The sequence below is a fragment of the Beta vulgaris genome, chromosome 2 (genome assembly GCF_026745355.1).
Source record: "Beta vulgaris subsp. vulgaris cultivar EL10 chromosome 2, EL10.2, whole genome shotgun sequence".
NCBI lineage: Eukaryota > Viridiplantae > Streptophyta > Magnoliopsida > Caryophyllales > Amaranthaceae > Beta > Beta vulgaris.
Window position 1 is genome coordinate 29,944,856 of NC_079203.1, and position 20,283 is coordinate 29,965,138.

The 20,283-nt window shown below is 37.1% G+C and overlaps 1 protein-coding gene across 2 annotated transcripts in view; it reads right to left on the reverse strand.

Annotated features, from left to right (window-relative positions):
- The window catches only part of LOC104887029 (hypothetical protein), a 29,367-nt gene extending 10,855 nt beyond the window's left edge, over positions 1 to 18,512 (reverse strand). Inside the window, exons 1-8 of one of the 2 annotated variants that reach the window (XM_010671611.4) lie at positions 18,006 to 18,512; positions 14,138 to 14,217; positions 11,616 to 11,666; positions 5,709 to 6,224; positions 5,329 to 5,583; positions 2,048 to 2,113; positions 676 to 855; positions 61 to 112 (exon numbers count right to left, since the gene is read on the reverse strand). In XM_010671611.4, coding sequence (XP_010669913.1) covers positions 61 to 112; positions 676 to 855; positions 2,048 to 2,113; positions 5,329 to 5,583; positions 5,709 to 6,224; positions 11,616 to 11,666; positions 14,138 to 14,217; positions 18,006 to 18,296 — 1,491 coding nt within the window. In that variant the 5' untranslated portion in view covers positions 18,297 to 18,512. Of the gene's footprint in view, positions 1 to 60; positions 113 to 675; positions 856 to 2,047; positions 2,114 to 5,324; positions 5,584 to 5,708; positions 6,225 to 11,615; positions 11,667 to 14,137; positions 14,218 to 18,005 lie in introns of both variants that reach the window. The other variant, XM_057392572.1, reaches the window with a different exon arrangement.
- Between the last annotated feature and the right edge of the window lie 1,771 nt (positions 18,513 to 20,283).

Here is a 20,283-nt window from a genome sequence, read left to right on the forward strand (position 1 = left end):
GAAGCACAGATACCAAAGTAAGGAAATACAAAGATTAAGATAAAGTAGTCAATTGGGTACCTCAAGCATAGAGAGAGTAAGAGGAGCAGCAGATTCAGAATCCAATATATACCTGCAGAAAGAAATTTTAATTGTCCAACAATATATATGACACGAGCAGAAAACAAATCTAAGATACCTAAAAGAATTAATAGGTTGTTTATGGAAATGCTAAATTCCCAAGCAAGAGATCTAAGAAAACCTTGATAAACATTAAACGTTTAATTAACTTGACAAAAAAATGCAACTAAATGAGCAGCGGATATACTACCTATTACCCAAAAAACCGAAATCATGAAACCATAGATATTATTTAAAAGGGGAAACCCTTTTGTAGACTAAACAAACAGATTATAACAGAATCTCACATATTTTTTTATTCATCAAACTTTTATGTTGCAAAAGAACAATGAAAGAGGCAAAGTAAATATAATTGCATCTGTTTACCAATCTAACAGATATCCAACCATAATCATATGATATGTGATCAAATAAAATAGGATTACTAATAAGTATTAGAAAGACGCTAAAGCAAAGACAAAAAAAAAAATAAGTTTGAGATTCAATGTACTTTATAATAGGCTACACAAAAGAGAGACTTAAAAAGAGCAACATAGGAAGTGCAATAGGGCGTACATGTCAATAACAAGTTTGATAAGGACACTGACAGCAACATCAATGGACGGCTTTGTACGATGGTTACTCAATCCGGTCGAAATTGTCATTAGATTTGCATTTGGCATGGATGTCTCCGAGCAAACAGCTGATATGACCTCGCCCACCTCAGTAGGATTCAATTTCAAAGGCTGCTGTTCACTGAATCATGCAAGATCAGGAACTGTATGTGAAAACTCAAAAAAAAAAAAAACAAAAAAAAAAAAAACACAAAAAGAAAGCATGAGGCTGATATTCATAAAACCTTTCTAGTTTTACCTATTAGATAGATTATACCCTTTTTTACTCTCGGTAATTACCATCAGAAGATCCAATAGAAAGCATTGAAGCATGGCCTAGATTGTCAGCAGGTAACAAGGCATAACAAACACCCAAAAGACCAAACAGACCTCGCACCTATGCTACTCAGCCTCAGATAAAGAGCCTACTTAAATCCGGGTGTCCAGGTATCGTACTTGTCCACTTTGTAGAAAAATGTCAAGATTTTGACTTGAAATGAAGGACCGACATGACACGAATCGACAAGCGACACCTGGGGTAAATGAAGGTGTCGCAGTAACACAAACTTGCACTCCATTTAGAAGGTTACAGAAGTAAAAACATAGTCCATTCACAGTGTTCCATTCCTAGAATATATTACAAGACAGGTGATTTCCACGTAATTGATGTTAGAGTAGAGTACAACAGGAAGACTTTATGGTAAAAATCTTCTGGAACAATTATTTCATTCTTGTATACTAATAATATACTTTCGCGTTCTTTTCTGGTATACTAACACTTTCATTTGGATATTTTTACCCACCTTCATTTTCCTGAAACTGTTCCCGAAACAGGGAAGACTTAATACAGCAGGATCAGTACAAATCAAATAGTCCATCAGTATCATCATCCTCTCGAATTTAACAAAAAAACACAAAACAATACGGCCACATGCATCCATTCATATTATCAGATAAGCATGACGAGACAATATGATACCCCGAAAACAGTAAGCAACACAACAAATGAGAAACAGCATCACATAGGTTATAAGTTATAACATTGAGAGACTTCCTCCATTAGACAACACAGAACAAAGACAAAACGATGCTTTGCAGAACCATATAGGATACTGCCACATCTGTGCGTGGTTCGACAGACGAGTGGGAAATTATTATGTGGGATATATCCAAGGGAAACAGAAGCAACTGAAGGACCCAATATGTAATTAATCTATTGTCATGTAAACCACGAGAAAAGCGAGAGATGTCTGGTAACACCAATCAGTCAATGATGAAGATATAGGTTACAATTGCAGTAAAATCAAACATTGAAGCACTTTAATATGTCCTACCTGTAATGACGATATTGAAATAATGGTCGTGCCCGCGGCCGGAATGTGCTTACTGAACAATCCTCCCTAACAAATTTTCAAAAACAAAAAGAGGAAAGAAGTGTCAGAATTTCGGAACAAGTTACAAAGAACAATACCTCAAACACCTTCATCACGAAATAAATGATGTTTGAAATAAACAGCCAGAATTACTTTAACAGCATACTTATTCCAAGTTCTGCATTTGTTGTTTGGATACGATAAATACAAAAACCATGCGGATTTGGAAGTTTCCCACATTACATCATACCATTCATAAAAAAATTACAATAGCCAGTCACCCAGATATACCACAAACAAGCCTCCTTCAACTAGTAAAACCCAATGCAGTTATCCATAAGAAGCACAAAAGTCAGGCTACACTCCCCCATAAGGCCAGTCCCAACAACAATGCAAGAGAAACAAATAAAAACCACACACGCACCCCACGCGCACATACACGCACGCGCGCCCCCGCACCCCCCCCCCAACGGACACGCACACACACACACATATTCCACCCCACTATTGATAAATCATAACACCGCCAGTCACCATTTCTAACAAAAGGGTGTTAGATAGTAACTCTATCATCCTCTCGTAAGATTATGAAACCAAATCTAGGTTGTTACGCAACAAAACCTTTAATTTTCCATAGATACAATCTTGATTAACAAATCTCACTTCTCAATACAGGCCATTAGGCTACCTCATGCATCCTCTTATAAGGTTGGGTACCATATCTAAGTTGCAAATGACAAAATTGTCACTTTTTCATAGAAACAATCTGCATTACCCAGCATCAAACCTCGTTACACGCTATCAAGCATTATAATTCATCATTAAACCATTAGACCTTTAGACACTTCAGTTGTTCCCTGCTATGTGCTACCTCACTCCTCTCCTAAGAAAAAGAGCTACCTTTGCCTCTCCCCAAAAAGAAAAGAAAAAAAGACCCTTTCATATGAGATGGTAGCTACAGCCTACAAGAATATCTAAGAAATAGAGATTATGTCTCCAATGTAAATTACTCCCTCCGTCACATAATATAGTGCTCACTTCTCATTTTTCGCGGAAACTAAGGAACATGAAATGACTAGTAGAATTTCTGAAAAATGTATTTAATGACGTGCTTTTTTGATACTTTTGTATTGAAACTAGTTCTTCATTTTCTTTTTCCTTTAAACAAAATCAAAAGGCAATAAATGTTGCTTGGAATGGTGTAAACCAATAAATGGGATCACATGTATTCACAGAAAAGTAGAGCAATTTTGGAAAGTTTGTGTAGAGATTAAGGATAATTTAGTCCAAACAAATTGATAAAAAAAAATAGGCACAACATTTTGGGACACGAAAATAGGAACGTGAGCACTATATTATGGGACGGAGAGAGTATTATTTTGTCTCCAAGGAGCCTAAAACTCACATAAAAGGAGTCGGAGTTGCGGTTTCACCCTAAAACCAACGGACAATAGGCCAAGCCGTCGAGCAGCCTACTGGAATATGTTTGTCATCCTCCCTCTTCTTATTCCATGTGGGATAATTTGTGGGACTTCCTGTTAACAAATAATATAGAAAAAGAACATCGATGAAGTATATTTCAGGTGATGATAGCGGGCTCGTTCGCTCTCACAACTACTATTATTCTTTCTCACCATCCAAAAAAAACAAATGACTTTCAAGAGACCAGCCATCACAGTTGGCAAAACAATGTCGTCCTGAGCACTCTCTTCAAGTATTCTTTAATTTCAGTTCTTTGATGGGTCTTTGGACCTTTGAAATTCCTTGGGTCGGCTTAACAAAGGAAACAACTTAGTTACAAATGAAATTTTATTCCATTGCCTAAGTAAAGGGGAGAGAGAGGGGGGAAGAGCTGTCCACCATAGTTTTGAAAGGCGCAATGAGGCGCAAAGTGCAAGTCGAAGCGAGGGGCAAGGCGGAAGGCGAAGGCGCACACATCCTGTAGGCGAGGTGCACCCTTACATTTTTTTAAGAAAATATTTTTATGTTATAAAGTTTCAAATAAAAGAAAACCCCAAAATCAAGTATAAGCATCAAGACATGAGGATTTTAAAAAATGCAACTGTATATAAGGAAAAAGAACTGAAAAATAGTAGGAGAGATAAAAAGATTGGCAGAGGGCAAGTAAAAAGTATTAACAAAGGATTTTTGTTCCTCACCTGCCCCTAGCCCCTAGCCCCTAGCCCCTAGAGAAGGAGACAGCAAGAGAGAGGTTAAAGAAAACAGAACATCGAAGAAAGAGAGAGAAGCAAGTGTACTCGGCAGATCTGATGATAAATAACACGGCGACAACCGGGGAGGTGTGAATGCCGTCGCCGTCCATCTGTATAGACATTTCGGCAATCTCTGTCATAATACATGAGGTAGGTGAAGCCCAATTTTGATGAATTGCAAATTAGGGTTTTCTGAAATTAGGGTTTCTAGTTTGAACTGAAATTATAGCAAAACATGAAATTACCAGAGGGGTTTGTGTCGAATAAGAGTATTAATGTTCTATCAAGACTTAATTCGTGAATTTTTCTGGTCAACTTTATGTTTTTTCTCAGATTTCCCCTATTTCTCTCACGTTTCTACATAAAGCGTCCAAGGTCTTGTGCCTAGCACCTCTCTGGAGGCGGCCTTAGGTACACGCCTTGAAGCGCTTTCTGTAGGTCGCTTCGCCTGACTTTTCAGATGCGTTTTTCTGAGCGCCTGGACTCGCCTTGAGTCTAGGCGCGCTTTTTAAAACTAAGACGTCCACCCCATTTTTTTCCAGCCAAAATCCTGAAAGACGTCCCTTGGTGCATCCCCACCGACAAAGAAAATCAGTCCCTACTAAAGGAACTAAGAATATCAACTATGCCACTACCATCCATCTAAATCCTAATTATATTTTCAGCAAAAATCACTAGCGGAACATAGTCAGCCTAACCTTCACATAGCAGTCATAATATCTGAGAACAACAATAAGCTCATCAAAGGGTCAGCTATACTCTTTCTGAGTAAGAAGACGGGAACATACCACATCATCTTCCCTCCTGTCCAATTGACAAAGGGAGCTGTACCCTGTTCTCTCAAATGGCCACTACATTAGATTTAGTAGCGTACATGTGCAAGAAGTGTTTACAAAAGCAAATAACGAAGTGTTTACAAAAGCAAATAACGAATGCCTCTACTTCTGTATAAGAAGTACAGACAGAAAAGGTAATATATTAAACATTTAATCGAGATCAGGAAATGATAAGCATAATAAAAGAACTTGCCATATCTGCTGAGACCCAGATTTGGTCCTTTTGGATGCTGTTATGATTCTCAAGTGCTGACGAGCAGAGGCACTGTTAGTGACTGATGACATCGAGGATGGCTGCAGCAGTTGATCAAGATAAGGCATGTCAGCAGTACCAAAGTGCCTCCATGGTTGGCCCTTTTTGGCATCCAAGTCAGCAACAAGTAGGGCAGCTGCACCCACGTCAAGCAAATTAGATCTCGTCAAGTCTTGGGTGTTTGAATATTGATCACTGCCACCAAAAACAATTAAAAGATTAGGTTTGCAATACATGGAAACCTTATAACAAACCCTGACTTAATCACAGACCTGTAATACAATGCCAGCTGAAGGAAGAATACACAATAATTAAATTACCCGTCAATTAAAGTAGCAGCAGAGTCTTGATCACTTCTCCAACGCCATTTTAGAACATCAGCAGTAATATATTCTAGATCTTTAATCCCATCAAAACTTTCATTCTTTCTTTGGCTAGGCACAGATAAAGTAGTGTCTACCCTTACTGATGAATCTCCATTATTTGCAGGACTCAACTGAGAATTGAAAGATCTACTCAATAAAGAAGACAATGAAGGAAGAATCTGCCTTGGCGCTGAAGGGGCTCCAGCAAAAGCTGCTGGTTGAAATGAACGTCTTGGAATATGTTGTGCCACCAAGGAGCGAACGTAATTTAGTGACTTGATAAGTGAGGCAGAAGCAAAGCTAGAGACAGGCAAAGGTGCACCATTGACCGGAGCCTTTGCCGCACTAGACTGCTGATTTAACGAGTGTGACCATGGCAATAATTTCCGGCTCAAACCAATATCACATTCGGCTATTATGTGTACACAAAATCTGTCAATCTGCAGCAACGAGTCTTCACTAGGCTTATATCTGACCATAAGACGAGAAGGAAAAGAAACACAAAGGTTTGAGTCAAAAGAAACATCACGTAAGAGCACATCATATACCACCTATGATAAACAACAAAATAAACAAACACTTTCTGAGCTGGGATGATATAACTAGATGTATCTAGCATCCAGGAAGTTCAAGCAAGTAAATAGTCTATAGCCTTTAAAGTGTTCATTTATTTTTTTAGATCTTACTAATTCAATGGACCTACTTGTCAATAATCTACTTCCTGAAGCACTTGAAACATAGTTTTGGCTCACAACTAAGTTCATGAACTCCAAGACAGAGTTACCAAAATCGCTTAACCCCACGATGAACTGCATTATGGTATGCACGTATGAGCTTCAGGTGTATCAGCTTTCTTGATATCTAGGGATGTTCCCATAAGAAAGATACTTTCGAGAAACAACATACATGATCTGGATCCCTTAGAGCGTTGGTGGGAAATTGGGGAAAACCAACAAATGTGGATGCTTCCAATAACTCCAAGCAATTAGCGCGGACCAAGTGGAAAGGGAAAATGGGAGAAATTCCCGAAATTCCCCAACGACATCAGGGTTTTCCTCTTTTAATTTAAAGAAAAACTGACGCGCGCCAATCACACGACACTTGGCCGCTACAGCGCGCGCTAGACCGTCTACCATTCGTGTCATGCCATATGTCAAATGCTTAACTTTTTCAACAGTGATACTTCCTATGTTTCTAAATAAATGCAACACTTCTTATTTTAGGAAATGTCATAATAAGTGCAACATAGCTCAAAATGAAAAGTTTTTCCTTTTATTTACAGAAATGCCACTACTTAATTCCCTCAACCACTTAATTAATCTATCATCTACCAACCTAAAAACCATTAATTAATCAACCTACCCACCCTCATCTCAGCTACCCATCTCTCTCTCTCTCCTCAACTCAGCGTCTCAACCCCTCCTCTCCATCTTCTCAACTAAACCAACCAACCCCACACCACCACCAACCCGACGCCACCACCAGAACACCACCAACCCGACGCCACCACCAAAACACCACCAACTCGATGACACCACCAAAACACCACGAACCCGACGCCACCAACTGGCACCACCACCATCCTCAATACCACGGGTTCTTCGTGTGTAAAATTGGCATCTGGGTTCTTCGTGCCAATTCGAACCTGACACCACCAAGGACCGCTCATTTGACGGGTTCTTGGGGTTCGAATTGGAATCTGGGTTGCTTACTTTGGGTGATTTTAAGGGTTTATTGACTGATTCGTGTGTGAAATTGGAGGAAAATTATTTGGTTTTTCTGGGTTCGAGATCTAAGAATTCTTTTTTCTGGGTAATTAATGGTGGTCGGTGTGTTGCTGCAATGGTGGTGATGGGGAGAGACAGAAGATGCCGGTGATGGTGGTGGTTTAGAAGGGGATGAGGGTTGGTTTAGGGGGTCGTTTCCAAGGGAGGGTGTTAGTTTCGGTATTGGGGAAGGGAAATGGGGTTTTTCGGTGGGCGGTTTTCCCATGGGAAGGTAGGGAGGGTGGTTTCCGGTGGGCAGGTTTGGGGGAAAGGTTTTCCGATGGTGGTGGCGGTGGTCGGTGGTGGCGTAGTGGTGGGTGACAAGTGGCAGGTGGAACTTGGTGGGGCAGAAAGTTGTTGGGTAATTAGTTTAGTGTTTTATTAAGTTGCCTAATCTCTCTTTTAAGTGTGGTCCCCAACTTTCTCTCTCTAGATGCCTTAGGTCTGTGTGTCACTTCTCTATGTTGCACTTATTTAGAAACGGAGGAAGTATTACCGTTTACAAAATATAACATAATTTTTTAAATATAATGAATAAAAAAAATACCAACGGCCATATTTTTGTAGAGACCAATCTTTGAGATATTTTTCTAACACATCAAAATTCCATAACATCTCATCTATATCTCTTACTAAGCATTTCTTAAATCTTATTTGATAATTATGGATCCTAATCATCTTAATTATGAAAATAGATATCAAAGAAACCCAAATTACCAACAAAATTCAAATTACCAGCATAATCCACATTCCCAACAAAATCCAAATTCCCAATAAAATCCAAACATTCCTTTTGATCCAAACAAACTAAAAAATCCTCAATTCCTTGCTACATTCCAAGCTTGTACACCAGTACTTCACAAAATTCCTCACCTAGCACACTAAGTTAGTGTAATTAGCGATTAGCGATTAAACTAGTGTTAATAAAAAGAAAGCTTTTGTTAACGTAATACAATCCATGAATTGTTTCGATTAATTAGAAGGTAATTATTTCATTATAATTACGATATTTTCATTTAATTAATATTATCTAAAATTAATGTGACGATTCAAATTATTTTATTGATATTGGTGGAAGTTGGAAAGTAGGAGAGAAAAAAGGTAGTGGGGTATGGAAAAGTAGAAGAGATAAGGTAAAAGGGGAGGTATGAATGTAGGTATGGAATTGTGAAACGGGAAAGGTAGGTTATAAAGTTAGTGGAAAGTGATGTGCACTAATGAGGTGAGAAGAGAGAAATTAAGAAAAACCTCACTAATGTTGGTGCTCTTAAAAATGTATCCCACAATTGAGCATCTCCAACGTGGCCTTCTATTCATGCTAGGTGGATTAATAGGCATTAGAAGGACCAAATATCAAGAAAATTTTAGATCTAAGGATCTGTATATTGAGGATAAAGTCTATGAATTTTAAATTCAATAAGATGCCTCTGGAGAATTTAATGGTGCCTTTTATTCACACTGCAATTCAATTCTCCAACATCAGATGGCTGCAGCGGTGGTCTTAGTTGGTAGTTCCCTTTGCAGCTAGGTTGCACCAATACGGGTACGGGTACGGGGACGGAAAACGGCAAAATTAAAATTTCAAAAAACGGGTACGGCTTGGATTCGGCAAAAAAAAATATTTTTTAATGAAAAATATTAAGTTCAATTTTTCCTACATCTCCATTAAATTTTTGTACAAAAATATCAAAGACCTGCGTATGAAACTATTGAGAAAAAGCTTTCCTTCCTATAAATAATTTGATTTTAGTTTTAAAAAAAAAAAAAAAAAGCGGTAACATACTAAATAAAGTTGTGCAAAGACCAAAGACAGCTGTAAAGTAGTATAATACACCACTCACTTTCACGTTTCACGTGCCTTTTTTAATCACCCTTACCCTTCCCCTTCCCCCACATACTGTACAAAAGAAAAAAAATAAACCAGAAACTGACTTTCTCTCTCCCCTTATCTTCTTTCCTTCTCTCTCCTCTGATCTTCTTTTTCTCTTTCCTCTGATCGTCTTTCGTTCTCTCTCCTCTTGTCAACAATTCTAAGATAAACGAGTAAATTTAATCAGCGAACAAATTTACAAAACCCTATAATACAAAACCTTAGAATCGATAAGAAGAAATGACGAGAGGGTTGTTCCGGCCTGCGTTGAAGAAGAAAACCGGCGAGAGGAAACCGGTGAAGACCTTGGGTACGCGGGTTTAGTGTGAAATACGTACCCAGCCCGTCCCCGCGTTCGAATTTTCCGTCCCCAACAACAGCCCACGTACCCGGCTCAATGGATTCGTTCTGGGTACGAATCCCGGGCGAATCCGTACCATACCCGGTACGGGAAATGGTCCCTGGGAGGCGTACCCAGGCATCATAGCTTTGCAGCCTAGATGATTTATTCTTCCGCTTTCTCCTTTCTCTAAATATTTTGAGTGGGGTTGGAAGTCAACTATGCCATGGAACTTTCCTTTCTCCCCACTTGTTTTCTTGTGCAGAAAAGAAAATTTCTACACCATGTATGATTGACTCATCCTTTGACTATTAGACTGGTGTGCGGAAGTTGAAGTTAAACTCGCTAGCAAAACTACGGCCAGGGACTAAATTTTGACAATTCAAGTAGCAATTTCCCTTTTCTGTTACAAGTAAGGGCTGAGTTCCAGATTGAGCAATATCAGGAAAACATGCAGTATCAGAAATTTTTCTACATTTAGCCCTGCACACACATATTTAATTTATTTTTTCTAACAAAATTAAAATTACCCATTCCATTAGCCATTACTTAAATTATTATAAATCTAAATGGAAGATATATTAACTACTAGGAAATGGTGGATTGGTGGCATATAACCATGTTACTTTGACTCAGTTATTGGTGTTGGACATGGCTATGTATGCTACTGTGAGACTCAAATGTTGTTTTTTGGTCCAAAATGAAGTATCAAGGGTCCATACCCATGTCCAAGAAAAAGATTCAACATGGGTACTGACGCGTAACCGAGCATGGATTATTGTTCAAAAAGGTTTCTGGAAGCCATTTAAGATTTCTGAAGGAAACCTAGTTCAGTTAGGACTCTCTTATGTAATCCTAGTTCTAATTAGAATTAGAGCATGTAATTCTAGTTCTAATTAGGATTAGAAGTCCTATTTCTGTTAGGAGTAAATGTTGTAACTCCAAATCCTATGGGATTACGAGTCCAAATCCTAGTTGGGATCAGAAGTCCAAGTTCTAGTTGGATTAGGAGTTCTAGTTGGATTAGGAATCCAGTAGTATTTGGTTTCTAAGGTTTTACTTTCCTACTTGGGAAAGGTTTTCCAAGTTAAGGTAGTTAGGTTTCGATAGAGTTTTATCTTGTGTTTCTTAGTTATCTTTGTTTACTTCCCTTTTCCTAGTATACTTAGGTTTGTAATTCCTATATAAAGGCACATTTATCATTAATAGAATAAGTTTTTGATAGTATATAAAATTAGAATGCTCATTGAGAGTCCTTCGTGTGGGTAACCACAAAACTCAAACCTAGACTTTGAGAGGAGATTGTGTCTAGACCACAACTTTCCACCTTGAACCAAGACTTCAAGGATTAAAGCAATCCTTTTTATTGTTTTTCCGTTCCATAAATAAAAACACCAAAGATACCGTTGTTTGCTACTGAAATCCACATAAGGTACTTGGGGTGATATGAAGAGTTCAAATAACTTAGCAAGCTAAATCCTACAACACGGAATATCTTGTAAGGTGAATATAGAGCAACCAATTATGTTCATTACCCAGCATACTAGGAAACAGGTAACTCTGCTCCAGAATAGCACCAAGTATGCACTGATCTCAATAATCTAGGGGGCCAAATAAGTTACAATTTAACAAAGAAAGAGCGCCAAGAGTTCAGCTAGGTCTTGGAGCCTAAGACTGAAAGAAAGTGCCATCTACACAGGCCACAGCACAGATAAGGATAGCTGAGAACATTATGACAAGCAAATAGCTCTAACCCACAGTGCAGCACAATGAGGCCTTGTAAAGAAGATAAAGTCCTAGTACCGCTGTAATGATATCATTAGATTGATAAAAAAAAGCTAGTATCAATATTAACTAATAAGAAATACAAGAGAAGATAAACATACCGTAAGAGATGACGTTTTAAGAGTGCCACACACCTTGCAACAACTGCAGGGCTGCAGAGAATAAAATTAGAATCAGTGGCATGAATTTTATTATCCTGGAAGTCCATCAAATCATAGATATCTGATGTCTCTAAAGAAGACAATTACAACTTTTGTTCCAGACTTTCACGCTTGGCAATGCAGGACTTTGACCATTAATATCTTTAATTATTAAAGGTAATTATTATAAGTTGATTTTTGGTTAAAGGCAATTATTATAAGTTGATTTTTGGAAAAGATATGTAGAATCTAACGAGAACGCCACATGACAACTTTTTCATTATGTATAAAACATAAATGATGATCAAAGCGAAGCATTTGATAGTGCCAAAGTGCAAAGTGCATAAATTAAAATGAGATAGGGGGTATATATTAAAGGGTAAAGAAATAAAAAGTAACCACATGCAACAATTAGATATGTAAGTTGGAACAATAGAGAATATCTCAACTTCCGAAATTACTAACATCTTGTAGTTCTTATACAGCTTATTCTGAATTACAGATCAATGGCCACTTTAAAGACAATGTCAAGCCCACCGAAAAGGTAATGGAGATATATGCCTAATAGATGATCCTGCATGCGAGCAAAATAAAGCATATTGAACAGTGTCCAAGGATATAATTACAATTTTAGCACATCGGTCTAGAAGTACACCCATATACTCATGTCGTAACTCTTACGTGATACAGATACTCCTATATGAACAGACTGGATATGATTCCACCAATTCGAATCATCACCATATCCATGTTAGCAAGCACTTCAAGTTGTCATTGAAATTTTGTGGATTAGTACAACCAACAATCGAAGTCGCCTCCCATGCAACAATCCAAGCATTACATCTTGAATTGGATCACAACTGTTGAACGTTAGCAGAACCACTTTCACGAGCAATGCAGATGGTTTGTGGCTGTCGCAGCCTCATTTCCATGTCGCGGTAAGCACAAAATCCTATATAGTGTGGTCATGATGAGGTGATACTAGAATTAAATACCATAAAGTATAGAGAAGAGCAAGCAAGGTAGCTGCAGTGATAAATGGTTAGCTGAAGGGGAGATAGAAACTGAGAAAGGTAAGACAGCGTTAGGGGTCAAGGGACAATGACAGAATGTGAAGGAAGATAGTGGTTATGGCAGATGGAAGGATGAGATAGGAAGAAACAAGAAAGTAAGAAGTAGCTCAAAGGTCTCTAAAGAGTATATAAAGGCAGTCCTATAAAAAGGTACATGGAACAGAGGATTTGAGTACTTTAAAAAAAATATATAAATAAATAAAGAGCAAGAAGTTCTTAGTAAACAAGCTCTTATAGAAACTGAATCGAGAACCAATCCTATTCCATACCCTATGGTTTCATAAGAGGTTTGTGTCATTCAACGGGGGAAAAAACACCTGCACATCGAGTATTTTTCCATAAAACCTCAATGTTCAGAGATAAAGAAAGATAAGAAAGAATTTATCATTTCATGCATGTCTCAGCTTGTTCACTTTTCTATGAGTTCTTTTAAACCTGTGTAGTTGCATAGCATGCTATGTCAATCACCTCTTCGGAACCATCAGAGAACTTTCATGTTATAGTGTTTCAAAGTTGGAGCATTATTGTGATGATCTCTATCAAACATAAATAGATATTTGAGATAGTTACAGGTCATGTACGTCTCCAACAGATGGTAGTTAGCATTTTGACAAAGAGATTCATTAGCATGTCAGAATTTTACAATGGGCTATGTCTGCTGCTGAATTGGGCTTAATAAACCAAAATATCTGGCTATAACACCAGATAAGGAGAAGAAAATTTCTCTCTTCAGACTTCAGAGACAATTCATATATACATTATACCAAAACAGATTACACCAATCATTAACAAGAGTTACATAGTAAGCTTTCAAATTCATGAACCCTATCATGTCAAAAACATATCTCCATTTGCTTCTAATTCAACTTATAAGGACTCTGGCTTATCCCACTCGACATCAGAAATATCCTTAGATCAATGGACTACCCGTTTGAAAGTACACCACTCCTTGCCCCCAATTGAAAGTACACATTATACATGGACTACCCATTATAGATCCCACCAAGGGTAAGGTGAGGTCTGGATGTCCACAGCATCACTAGGGCCAAATAGAACCATTTGCTTGAAAATAAAAATAAAAATATATTTTCTTTCTCTCCTCTCTGGAAAGAAAAAAAAAAGAGAATCCAACAAACCTATGCACATGGAGAGAGGAGTATATAGAGATTCACATACAGTATACATACTGCATTCCAGAATTTCTTAAGCACACTAATTACTAATATCAGAATCTAGAACTATTAGACACATGGAGAAATGAAAAATAGGCAGCAATGAACAGAAGCCAAAAGGAATATTATTAATCCAAACTAAAAAAAAAAGAATGCAAGAAGCTCACAGGAGCGGAAATTACAAGTATCTATAACCACATAAGTTGGAAACAATGAAACGATGGGTAAAAGTTGCTACCTGCGATCTCTCTCTGCAAGGGTATGTTCTAGAATGACACAATATGCAAGGTCAGTCGTCGATGGAGCTGCCAAATAATCCTGACATTCACCATGAGCATCAGTTATTTAATCATCCAACATGTAGGCGTAGTGATGATGCATATTACCATCCATGCAGAAACATATATCAGTTATTTCTCAAGCCAGTTTCACCACTAAAACAATGGATACACAGGTATCTAAAATCAAACAATTTCTTTTAAAAGGAAAAAAAAAAAAGGATATATATGAACCATGGACCAAGAATACAAGAAAGAGACTAAGTTATCCTTCAACAACACCAATTAGCATATATTCATCCAATTCCTTTAAGGCTACAGTTTATAATTCAGTAACTCCTAGAGGCCCGAGCATCTATACTTCAATAGCCCACAAGGAAGCAAAATAGCTTATAAGTTACCTTTCTCACAATAAATCAAAAGATTACTCTTAAAAAGATAATTGATAATTGCTCCACCACGCACACCATAAAATCATCATCAGAGCCCCTCTAAACCCCCACAAAATGTATCAGGCAATCCAAAAACGAAAATCATCCACCACATGAAAATAAAGAAAGCAACTAATCACATGCTTGAATAGGCCCCTGGCTAATCAGCCACCCACACTCAGGACTCATACACCTCAAATAATTAAGGAGCTGGAATGTCACACATAAAAATAAAAATAAAAGGTCTTCTATCTCCCAGACATGGGAGACCTCCACATACAAAGATAGCACGTTTTCATAACATGGAAAGCAAACACAAGAGCATCATGAAGTGTGGAAAGGCTGAAAGATTATGGTAAAAAGTCAAAAAAATGTGGCTCCTCTCTCCAGATATCTTCAAAGTAGTTCACGTTATTCCTTTGAACTTTCATGGAGTAACTTATCCAGAAAATTAAATAAATGAAAAGTCAAGGGTTGCTCAGAACCTAGAACTTGCCCCCAGCTATAGAAAAGCTTCAAAACTCAAAACCTTGACGAAGGGAGGCTATGCCTCAGAGCCAGCTGGTTTCTTTCCTTAAAAGTGCACCACCAGATCGGTGGAGTAACCAAATTTCCTCGATTCAGCAAACCAACCTTACTTCATCCTTCTTGCCAAGATACAATAGCATCTTTTACATAACAAAGTTCTACCTAATTCATCCCAAGCAGGGATAGAGATCAGGAAAAAAAACAAGGACAAAGCAATAAAAGATAATTGTCAGACTCTTTCTCCTAAAGACACAAACTACTACAGCGACTGGCAACGCAATTCCTTGTCTTATGAACATCCTCAGTTGGATCTTTCTTATAGACCCAGCAAAGAAGCAAGAATTAGGAAGAGCTTTCGTCATCCCGATATCAATAGCAAGGAAGCAAGGAAGACTAGGAATATATATATTTCAAGGAGACCACAAAAGCGCTTAACGCAGAAAGAGCCACACTTCACCAGACTAACAAGTCATTACCCTCCAAATAAACCTCTTAGCAGAAAGATTCTCGAGACCACCTCTTCTTCCCAGTCATCAGGAAGTCTTGAAATGTAAAGTCCAGTATTCTAGTTGCCATGTTGCATTAATGTTTTTGTAATTCAAACATCCTTATGAGATAAAGAAAACAGAACTCTTAAACCACTATTTGACTTGAAACCAACAACGGCAAACCTGCTCTAATGGATTTTCGTCCACCTACATCATGAAAGGAAGGTCTATTCTTGCTCTACCATACAAAATTCTCAACACCATATTTGAGGCTTTGAGCTGATGATGTTGTCCCACAATGCTTCATCTTCATTAGCAAACCTCTGGAGCCACTTTGCCTTTAGAGCTTCACTCACTGTACGAATGGGCCTAATGGCAAGACCTCTAGCATGATTTGAACATCCTTATCATAAAACTGACAAGGTTGAAGAACAGAGAAGACATCCAGGAAATAAACTTCCATGCGAGATGTCCAACAAGTACTCATTTCGTCCTTTTTCACTTGCTAGATATACCCCTTTTCGATGTCTATGTTTACTTGCTGCATACCTATTTTGGCAAATAAATCTCTCTACTTTTTCGATAAAGGTAAGCCCTACATCCACCCACCCAGTTTTTTCTCTCTACTTTTTAACTTCCCTTAGAAAGCATGTATAAAGCAAATGTAGCAAGATAATATAGACAAACGGGATACAACCCAGAACCAAGGTCTTACTTCGCTCAACAATCCGAATGTGCATCACAGATGCATACTTATTGCGTTACCACATAAAAGAATTGTTATTCACGCGAAAACCATATGGGTCATTCATGAGCCCAGATTGCCTTGCAATGGTTGTATAGCTGCGGTATACATCACAATCCTTTACGACTTGGAAATATTGATCAGGCAAGTTAACAAACCAATCTGTAACAATTGGTATGTTGTGTACAAGTCTACATTGTGATAGCCTGATAGGTGATGCAATTATGGTTTCCAACCTTCACATTCCAGCTGCATTGTTTCAAGTTCCACTAAAGTATCCAGACTTAATTGGAAAAATGCTTCCTTTTAACACATTTCAAACGAACTGAGATCTTATTTTATGAGAATATTTTGTAAAATGGACAACTGAGATAGGAGATACTATAGAAAGATTCTGGATCATTTTGGCTATGAGCACAAAGACAGTTGTTCCTCTACTTTATTCTGGAGATAATGATGATGTTGTCATGCTAATGAATAACAATGCTGTCGAGCAGATGGATAACATCAATTTCTTTGATTCTCATAGATTGAAGAGAAAGCTCGTGAATGTTTATTACATTGTATGTTGGCTATTCCACCAATAATTTTTCCATTATTTGCTCTAGGGTAAGATAATTAATTAATTATGGAGTGAAATCACAACAAACTGCAACCATAGTGTGTAGGAGCATCAGCAGACATGGTGAACATCCGATAATCATTTCTTCTGAATTTTATGGTGCCTCAGTGTACAGAATTTTGGTGGCATATTCAATATGGAGAGAGAACTCAAAAATTTTATTCTTCATTTGATGATTAGCAAATGGGTATTCTATTTATCGTCTCAAAAGCTAAGGATACCGATAGTCGGTATCTTGTCCTTGTCTGGAATGAGCTGTTGGTTGTTTTACTTAGCTTATCAAGATGTACATATGAGTCGTTTGGTTGTTTTACTTAGCTTATCAAGATGTACATATGAGTCGTTTGTATGGTCGTTCAAAAATTAGGCTCAGACTGAAAAACTAATTGTTTGATCTAAAACAAACTGAAACCGCTATAACTGTTGTTCACTCTTCGGGGTTCAGTTTTTCTAAAACTTTCGCTACAAAAGCTTGACTTATACCGGCCGGATTGGTCTGAACTGTTTTTCTTAGCATTTAAGTGTTTCTTAGACTTACCATTTAGTCCCTCCATGATTGCTATTTAGGTGTCAAAATAGCCATCTAATGTAGGTTTTCGACACAATAGCTGTTAAAATATTAAAATGTACAAAAAAAATACTACTCAAAAGCTAATTTTGGGAGCTTTTGCCACAATTTAAAAACTACTCCTCCCTCAAAATACTTGAGTCCCACATTGCATTCTCCAATTCACAATCACCATGTACAATTTCGGAAACTCGGCCCAGGGAAATTACAGCACAAGGAAATCCCTAACAAATCAAACCCCTACTGCCATTAATTTAACTAGCCGCAAAGTAATTTCTATCCAAAGCACTCTCTCACCTCTTCCAAAACAGCACTTTTCAGCAAATTAAATCGAAACTTGTAATCATCCACATAGTAGAATAACAAACAGAAAACGAAGCAAAATCAAGTACGAAATCAAAAACAATGAGAAATTAGATAATAAAAAAAAATGAAAGAGTACGAACCCGAAGAGTACGAGAAGCTTCGGAAGCGTGAATAGAAGGGCTGGTAGAGGGGTGATGTGAGGAAAGCGCAGAAATAGAAGAAAACGAAGATGAAGACGATGAAGAGGAGAGAGAATCAGCAACGGCACGACGAAGAGGTTCGGGTGGTTTCTTCATAGACGAAGATCTCAATCGCGAAATTGCGCCAAGCTGCAACCTCGCCGCTGCGGTCGTCATAGTGGTGGAGCTGCCACCGCCGCCGCCGCCGCCGCTTCCGGGGCTGCGAGAGGGGCTGTTGTAACTACTCGACATAATTTACGAAGTTAGAGAGTGATATAATGTAGATGAGATTTGATTATGTGCGGTTAGAGAGATCGTTAATGTTTAGTATGAATTCAATATGTATGTATGCTGCATTTGAGGGAGAAAGTGAGGGTGGCTTTTTTTTTGGGGGTGTGCAAAGAGAAAAGGCATCTGAGAAAGGTTGAATGAATGTAAATGGAATGTGGAGATGTAGAATTTCTTAAACTTCGGTGTGTGAGCACGTATTAGCTGGCAGGCGTTTAGGGGGATTTGTTGTCACTCAAGTGTGATTTTAGTGTAGTGGGGAAAGACTTAGGCTATGTTCAGTTCACCTCATTTTTGCTTATTTCAGATCAGATCAGATCAGATCAGATCAGATCAGATCAGATCAGATCAGATCAGATCAGATCAGATCAGATCAGATCAGATCAGATCAAATCAGAAAAAATAAGTTCAGATCAGATCAGATCAGATCAGATCAGATCAGATCAGATCAGACCAGATCAGATCATGCTTATATTTAAAAACTCATTATTATTAAATATCTTTCACTACATATTAATAAAAATTATAATAATTGAATATTAATAAAGTACTCATTGAGACGAATCAAACAAGACCCAACATGACTATATTTTTTCTTATATATTGAGAAAAATCTAAAAGATTATCTCTAATTGTGAATAGTGTCAAGATTCTAAGTGAGAAAAATAAAAAAATACAAAGGGAGTATTATTATTTACAAGTACATTTGTTCAAAAGAATTATTATTGTTGTTGTTGTTGTTGTTGTACTTATTAATTATTAATATTGGTAATTATTATTAATCTTGTTGTTACCATTATAAATGTCATTGTTATTATTATATTAAGTTATTTTGTTGTTATTAAATAATAGAAAATTAAAAGCCACGTGTTAAGAACATAAGATTGATGCAAAAATAAGAAATATACAAAATATGATATCTCAAATTCATGACAACGAAACTACTAAGTTCGGATTACATTTCAAAATAAGCTAAGTGTGAGATACAAATTATAAATTTAGATTCGATATACCTCTTCCTACCGAATTCCAAATCTCTCTAGCTATTTGAAGTTGCACGATATTTATTTATTTTTTGCTCAAGTCATAGTTGTTTGTATATCTTATTCTATTTTATATGGAAAAAAAAGAGTTGAGTTTGCCGACTTCTCAAGTGTGAAACTTTTTTTTAAGGGAAAGTGTGAAATAACATTGTATAAGTGCTCTTATAAAATAATGACTTGAGTTATATAATCATTTTTAGTAATAATAATAATTATGATTATAATTATTATTGTTGTGCTTATAATAATGATAATAATAATAATTATTATTAATAAAAGTTGTGTAAAAGTTGTAATAGAAATAAAATGATAATAATAGTATTACTATAAAGAAGATCTTATAATGTATTGCATAATAATGATTTACAAAGTAATAATATAATAGTAATAATATATTTTATATAAGATAAGATCTTGTAAATCACATCAGATCAGATCAGATCAGATCAGATCAGATCAGATCAGATCAGATCAGATCAGATCAGAAAAAATAAGTTCAGATCAGATCAGATCAGAAAAAATAAGTTCAGATCAGATCAGATCAGATCAGATAAGTTCAGATCAGATCAGATCAGATCAGATAAGTTCAGATCAGAAAATTTCAGGTGAATCAAACATAGCCTTAATTGATTCAGATTTGGGGGGTTATTTAGGTCGTTTTCTCAAATTTTCATCTTTGCGGTTGGGGACGGGGTTACTTCATTGGTTTGTACAAGTCTTTGGAACTTTTTCCCTGGATAATAAGAAACAGTTCATACTTTGCGTTAAGGTGAGAAATAAATTACGATTGTTTATTTAGGACTAAAGTTATGTCGTATTTAACGGGCACTATTCTAATAGCGGTTTACTTTTGATTTCCTATACTTGATCGCTATTCTGGATAATAGTTTGTTTCCCGGTAAACCGCT